We start from the raw sequence: 7694 nt of genomic DNA on the forward strand, positions 1-7694 counted from the left end.
AGCTTGTAGAATGAAACAAACACAACATAGAAGATGTTGAACATTCATGACAAAATAAAAGAGAGATTGTAATGACGGAAACCCACCCCCTAACAGACAAATTCGATAGATTTCTCAAATTGTAAATCAATCAGGCATGTGGACAATTAATTTCATGAATTGAAAATTCATTTTCTTCCTTCATAACAACCACTAACCGGTTTGGATCCACTACTGGGCCACAACTGGCCCGAAACAGAGAGCCAACTGATTTTGTACCCTGCACTTCCCACACTCTCACATCGACCTATGTGCATGCGACTTGTTTTGGTAATAAATTATCGCATTGAACATAGATATGCTCATTTGTCATAATTTTACGTTATATATGTCATAGATGTTACATATATATAAAGATTTCAAAATTTTAGTTTATTATATAACTATTAATATTATACTTTCTTTTAACTTTTTTATTTAAAATAAAATTGATTTTAAGTTTATTGAAAAACTGAACCACCCGAAACAAAAATCATAAACTGTATCAGACGGTTATAGACTATTTCTACCAAACTTGAAACCGTGAATTGGAGATTCTGAACCAACGTTACCAGTACATGCCAAAAATATTATAATAGGCGCACATGTCAAAAAATTATTCTAGTTTTAATAGGTATAGACTAGGTATGCATCGGTAAATGTATATTATCTGGATTTAAAAAGTTTCAAATTTACAATTTACAATTTCCATTTTTAGTTTTTATGTCTATTATTAATCCAAAAACACAAGTTTTCATATTTACAGTAATAATAACAATAAAAAAAATTAGATAGAATAAGACAGCGGAATACTATAAAACCAGATGAAAATTTTACTTTTAAATAGTGGTGGATTGGCAAGTTTCTTTTACAATGAATAAAAATATAAAGTTTAAAGAGAAAATAACAAGAAAGCCATAATAATTACCCACTTTTTCACATAATACAACTTTAATTTATTTGTTTACTTTCTTACAATTATTCTTTCATAAAATACCATCTTTCATTATTATTTTCAACCACCACCACCTTCTTTCCAAGACAACATGTGTCTACCAAATCACATATGTGTTTACCAATTTCTTTTTCTCCACGTCATTTTCATCCTTTGCCTTCTCTTTCATCTTTCATTTTTTTTTTGAAATTGCAGGTGAAAAAAAGAAGAAGGAAAACACCATAACACAACCAAACAATAAAAAAGATGAGCCAGCAGCTCTTTGAACTCAACAATGGAACCATTCATCTCCATCTCACCAACTATGGTGCCACCATCACTTCCCTCTTTGTTCCCGATAACCAAGGTTGCTTTTAACAATTCAATGAATTTTGTTTCTTGATTGATTTCGCATTACAGGGAAGCTTGATGATATTGTTCTCGGGTTTGATTCAATCGAAGCCGATATGGTCAGTTTTATCTATTCTATCAATGATCCTAATCAAAAACGAAATCAAAATTAGGCATTCAGTATGAAATTTTCATCTTTTGGATTGCCATGGTCTTAATGAAATTTAACTGTGAGCAGAGATTGTGAGCGGAGATGTTGAGTTGCTCGTCATGGTGGCTCGCTCTATCACTTCAACTGTTTGGTTTTGGCTAAGATGTTGCTCTGTGATGTTGAATTTAGCCCTCTTGATGAAATTATTGTTAGATTATTTGAGATAATTAGCTTGAATGGTGTCGTGGTGTAGTTGGTTATCACGTCAGTCTAACACCTGCAATTTCACATATGTGTCTACCAAATCACATATGTGTTTACCAATTCTTTATATTTATTGTTTTATATATATATAACCCTTAATTTGCTAGTGAATATTTTTGATACATATTTGGATACATATTTGATACATCTCTGATATACAATTTAGATCGTTTAGACATTTTTTTTATTTTTTTATCGATTTTATTAAATCAACCGACTAATCAGATCCGTTTGTTATTATATTTTAAAAAATGGATACATCTCCGATACATATTTTATTTAATTCTAATCGACTATATTTAATTGTAACTCGAATATATTTTTAATACATCTCTGATACACAATTTATACATTATAGATACATATTTGATACATTAATTGAATTAACTGACTAATTTAATTGGTTCGTTTTTAAATTTAAAAAAGCTTATAATTAATATTATTATATTTATTGTTTTATATATATTTGATCAGTTTGTTTTCATTATTTGACTGAAAGTCCCAAGGTGGAACAAATGAGAAAGACGAGTATAAGTGAAAAATATTCGATAAATATTTGATACATCTCCGATATATATTTAATGCATCTTGGATACATACGTGATACATTTTCGATACATAATTTATACGTGGTATTTATAAAAAAAATATTAAACATGATAGATATATTTTTTAAATGTACTTAATAGATACATCACTGATACATAATTTATACACGATAGATATATTTTTAAATATATTTAAATATATACATGATAGATACATTTTTACTAAATTTATACACGATATATATATTTAAATAGATACATGATATATACAGTTTTATTACACTTATTTTTTACACTTATTTGATACATTTTGCGACGTATCAAATTTTTTATTACATGTATTATATATTTATTTTAATATATGTTTGATACATATTCGATACATAATTTATACATGAGAAATATATTATTCATGCATTAGACCCGTGTTCGGTATGTATGAACAATATATTCGATAATAATTAATAAAATTATTTTTAGTACATATTTGATAAATCTTCGATACATAATTTATACATGAAAAATATATTATTCATGCATCGGACCCGTGTCCGATATATATCAATATTATATTTGTTTGATACATTATTGATACACAATTATTTATTGTTAGTTAATTAAACTAATTTTTTACTTTTTGTAAATATTATTTTGAATAGTTTTGTGGATTATTTTTATATTTGTAAATGTACAGAAATAATAAAATACTATAAATAATCAGTATATATTTTTAAAAAATAAATAGATTACTATCAATTTTTTTTTTGAAATGATGTCTCAGAGATGTATCAGAGATGTATCAGAGATGTATCATATGATATTACAAAACTGTGTCTATAATTTGTTGATGCTTGCTTGCTATAGGTGCTGACGCGCTGACGCGCTCTGACGTGCTGACGCGTTATGACGCGCGCTGACGCGCTCTAACACGAAAATCACATGTGCTAGTTGTTGTGTTTCCTTTTTATTAAGATGGTATTATGCTTGCCATGTGTCACCTATTTAATGGAATGGTGTTTGTTGTAAACTTTTTTGCTTTTGTGGTAGAAATGATAAATAAGGGAGTTAGGTGACAATGTGTGAAATGTTGAGCTATTTTTGTGGTATTTTTGTGATCTTCTCAAGTTTAAATGTTTTATTATAATTTAATAAAAATGGATAAAATTTAAAATTAGATTATTAATTCTATATTAACAATATTGTTTAAAAAATTATATATATATAAATTATCCAATTTGTACTCTATATATATCCATCCGGCCATGCTCGTGAAGTATGAACTCGCAGGGGTTGGAAGAACAATTCTAAAGTTCTAGATGTTAATGACGCTCATTGACTTTACAAACAACAAAAGCCATGACTAACTCGCTTACAATATTATAATAATAATGGAGATTAAAGAGGAATTTTAATTGAAAGAGAGTCATTAACAGTTTTCCTCATGGGATAAGTTACAAAAATAGCCCTAATATTTATCCAAAATCTCACTTGACCCATTTATATTTTCCGGATCTCAATTCCGATCCTCATGTTGCCACCGAAGTGTAAAAATAACTTAATATTTTGAAAATTAAAATTTAGACCCCACTGTTAAACGGGTTAACTTTCACCCCACTAATAAGCATAATAACGATCGTTAAAATTTAGACCCTACTGATAAGCATAATAACGATCGAGACCAAGCACAAATATGACGAAAAGCATAAAACCATACTAAAATATAGGAGTAATTCGAATCCTACCAATTATTAAAAATTTAATACATTACTAACTAAAATCTATAATGCAACAAATTAAAGGCCTAATGGTAAAAAAAAAAACAAATCTTTACGACTTGTTACAATTATATCCAAACCTTTTAATTTTTGCAATAATATCCAAATTGCATTTTTTTGTTGCAATAATATCCAAATTGCATTTGTTGTAGCAATAATAGTCAAATTAATGGCTAAACTTGTTGTTTTCAATTAAAATATTGGGTTATTATTATGTTTTGATGTATAACAATATAGTAAAAGTCCCAAAAAAATGGCAAAAAACTCAAAAAAAATTCACATAAAAAGTGCAATTTGAATATTATTGTAAAAATTAAAAGGTTTGAATATAATTGCAACAAGTTTTAAAGGTTTGAGTATTTTTTGCCATTAACCCTAAATTAAATGTAAATAATTTTTTTTATTTTAATTTGTAGTGTCGAAAATGTCAAGAACACGTTAATTAAAATTTGACAAACGTGCACTTGTAGACTGATTCTAAACCTAGTAAATGATAAAAAAATTGAACAAGAAATTCAGTAAGCCAAGATATATTATTGATATTCTGTCCCAAGTCATTGTTTATATCTTTATATGTACAAAATTATATTTCTTCAGTTTTAATAGAGCCTGCACCAACCACCACGATTTGATTCGATTCTATATATATTGCTTCTTCATCAAAATGGGTATTAGACAATAAAAATAAGGATTAAATTAAACAATGTACTAGTTTAAATAAATGTTAGAAAATATCTATGTAAAAGGTTCTATCTAATTAGTTAATCAATTTCTATAGGTAAAATAGACAAATCTATCCACAATTTTAACATGTTTGCCAAATGTACCGTGTTATTAAAATCGTGCTATATTTGCCATCTCTTTTCGACCTTTGTCAATATACTCACAATCACTTTGGAATGTATAAAATTAATTTTACGTAGCGTATATAAAATTGCTCCACATCAGCTCTAAATTGGTTGTAGGTATATTTGATAAAAGTCGAATGATGATATATGACACAATTTCAAAAATATGATGTGTTTAACAAAATGATAAAAGTTGTAGGTAGATAAATACTGCATTTCTATAAAAAAAATTATAAAAATGACCAAAACTTCTTGGTATATTTATTGTATTTTCTTGAAAGATTTGGGTATTGAATAAAACTCATACAATCTTATAATAATAATGCAATTATTAATCAGTAATGGAAGTGCATTAGGTGAGGAGATCGTGCTCTATAAAATGACTATTTATGATCACAAATTAAGAGAAGAATTAGAAGTCATCACTTGTAAACAAAAACATGTCTAAAATAGTTAGCATAGCCATTTTAGCCATTTCAGTTGCTTCACTTCTGCACATCACTGCAGCCAAGACCCTTGTTGTTGGAGATGACTTAGGATGGTTAGTGCCTCCAGGAGGGGACTTTACTTATGCTGCATGGGCTTCCATTAATGTTTTCACCGTCGGCGACATTCTCGGTATGTATACTCAAAATCGCTTGTATATATATTCTTCGTATTGATCGTTATTAAACGACTTTGGGTATCCGTTAGACCCGTCCAATTTAAACACGTTTTGACACTTAATTTTAATATTGAATCTAACCCGAGTATAATTCTAAGCCAATGATCTTCTTTTTTTGTATTTCAAAATATAGATAACCAACAGGTTAGCTAATCGATTATGTTAAATTGGATTGAATTTTGTAGTTTTAGTTTGAACTAAATTTTTATGTATATTTCAAAAAATATCAATCGAAATATATGCATAATCTAATTTATGGACAAACTTAGATAAAGAAAAATATATTTGAATCGGATCCAAAACAAGATTAAATTTGTACTTGGACGAGTCAGACTCGACTTGATCTCCGTCCAGTTCAGGCTCATAATTGTAATAAAATTTAATACTTATACCAACTTAATTTGTAAAATAATTGAAAAAAGTACATTTTTTTTCTCTTTTTTATTGTATTTCAGTGTTCAATTTCACAAGTGGACAACAAGATGTAGCAAGGGTTACAAAAGAAGCATACTTATACTGCAATTCAACAAATCCTGTAGCCCTAAAAACAACTGGTCCTGCAAATTTCACCTTAGATACAACTGGTGAATATTTCTTCATTTCTACAATGGACAAACACTGCCTATTAGGTCAAAGACTAGCCATCTATGTGATTGCCCCGGGAGCCGTTATTCCCAGTCCTGGTCCTCAGGCAGCTCCTTCAGCGGTCCCGAATAGAGCTCCGGTGACCTACACGGTGGGTGATGAAATGGGTTGGATTGTTCCTCCTGGAGCTGGACTTGCTTATATGACTTGGGCATATAATAAGACTTTTATCGTTGGAGACTTTCTAGGTAATATAAAGTCAATGGTGCAATCTTAGATTAATTGCTATAATCTCCCTGAATTTCATTTGAATTTTTTTTTCTTTCTTCAATTTTGAAGATTCGGTTTAGGTTTTATACAAATAAAACTCCCTCATAAAGGAGGATTTCAGTTTAAAAAATTGTAAAATATTTAGGAAAAAATAATTTTTCAAAACATTTACGAGAGAAATAATAATTCATACCTAAAATTGTGAAGATTATAATAATTAACCATTTTATTTATATGTTTTTCTGTTTCTTAATGATAAATGATTTATTATTTTATAGGGAATACTCATTTGTCACACGAGAATTTTATTAAATTTAGGACTCAAAAAATTATTTAGTGTTTTTAAATTCATATATTAAAATAGTATTAAAATTTCAATTTTAATTTTAGTCTATTTAAATCATTCAAATAGTGATGTAATAGCTGAATGTTTTAGGAATATACTTTTTTTTTTCATAGATTTAATATATCGATGAAGAGTAATTCACAAATGAAAAGTCATATAACATATAACAAGATGGAAAGTCATATAATAAGAATAATATATGATAGGTTAAAACCAACATGTGATTGATATGACGATAGATGTAGCTATATGCTTCATCCTATCCAAAAGTAACAATGTATGTCACCAGAAATGAAAATTACAATTTTGATACTAAATGGATATGAATTGAAGTGTTGCAAATATTTCTTTACACTAATCTTACAATTTCTGGATACAGTTTTCAACTTTGTGGATGGACTAGGAGATGTTGCTCTAGTAACAAAACAAGCCTACGAGACATGCGACACCAATAGCACCATTCAACTCTGGTCTACAGCCCCAGCCAAGATCTTACTCAATGCTACCGGTGATTATTTCTTCACTTCCACCTATCCACGGCGGTGCACATTGGGTCAGCAGCTAGCCATTAGGGTGGTAGCCTCCAGCAGCGGTGGCACTGCTCCGTCTAGCAGTATCGCCAATCCGCCTTCGACCACAAGTAATCCTATCAATGAGGTAGATGCACCCAGTGTGCCTACGTCACCTCCTCCAGCCAGCTCAGCTCATCCATCACCCATAATTGCTGGATTATATATTATTTTTCTATCCATTTCGTCCATTGCTTTGTTTTAGAGGGTTTTAGAGCTGCTCGTTTATATATTATTTGTCTCGTTGAGTTTAATAATTTTTATTGTGATGACCATTTATTCTTCACCATTGGTCTGTCATTATACCATTGTCTGACATGTTGCTATTATTATTATTATTATTATTGGAGAGGAGAGATTAGAATCTTGAA

At 29.2% G+C, this 7694-nt stretch overlaps 1 protein-coding gene across 1 annotated transcript; it reads left to right on the forward strand.

Annotated features, from left to right (window-relative positions):
* The first annotated feature begins 5233 nt into the window (after positions 1 to 5233).
* LOC126680043 (blue copper protein-like) lies at positions 5234 to 7694 on the forward strand. The gene is made up of 3 exons (XM_050375081.2): positions 5234 to 5507; positions 6009 to 6386; positions 7134 to 7694. Exons 1-3 carry the CDS (start codon positions 5330 to 5332, stop codon positions 7526 to 7528), a joined length of 951 nt encoding a protein of 316 aa, XP_050231038.1. The 5' UTR covers positions 5234 to 5329; the 3' UTR covers positions 7529 to 7694.

The sequence above is a fragment of the Mercurialis annua genome, linkage group LG1-X (assembly GCF_937616625.2).
Source record: "Mercurialis annua linkage group LG1-X, ddMerAnnu1.2, whole genome shotgun sequence".
In the NCBI taxonomy this organism is placed as follows: Eukaryota; Viridiplantae; Streptophyta; class Magnoliopsida; order Malpighiales; family Euphorbiaceae; genus Mercurialis; species Mercurialis annua.

Bases quoted from the DNA above. Each gene is read 5' to 3' on its own strand.
- LOC126680043 (XM_050375081.2), top strand. From the start codon at position 5,330: ATGTCTAAAATAGTTAGCATAGCCATTTTAGCCATTTCAGTTGCTTCA. The intron at 5,508-6,008 runs GTATGTATACTC...ATTGTATTTCAG, and splicing joins CACCGTCGGCGACATTCTCG to TGTTCAATTTCACAAGTGGA. The intron at 6,387-7,133 runs GTAATATAAAGT...TTCTGGATACAG, and splicing joins TATCGTTGGAGACTTTCTAG to TTTTCAACTTTGTGGATGGA.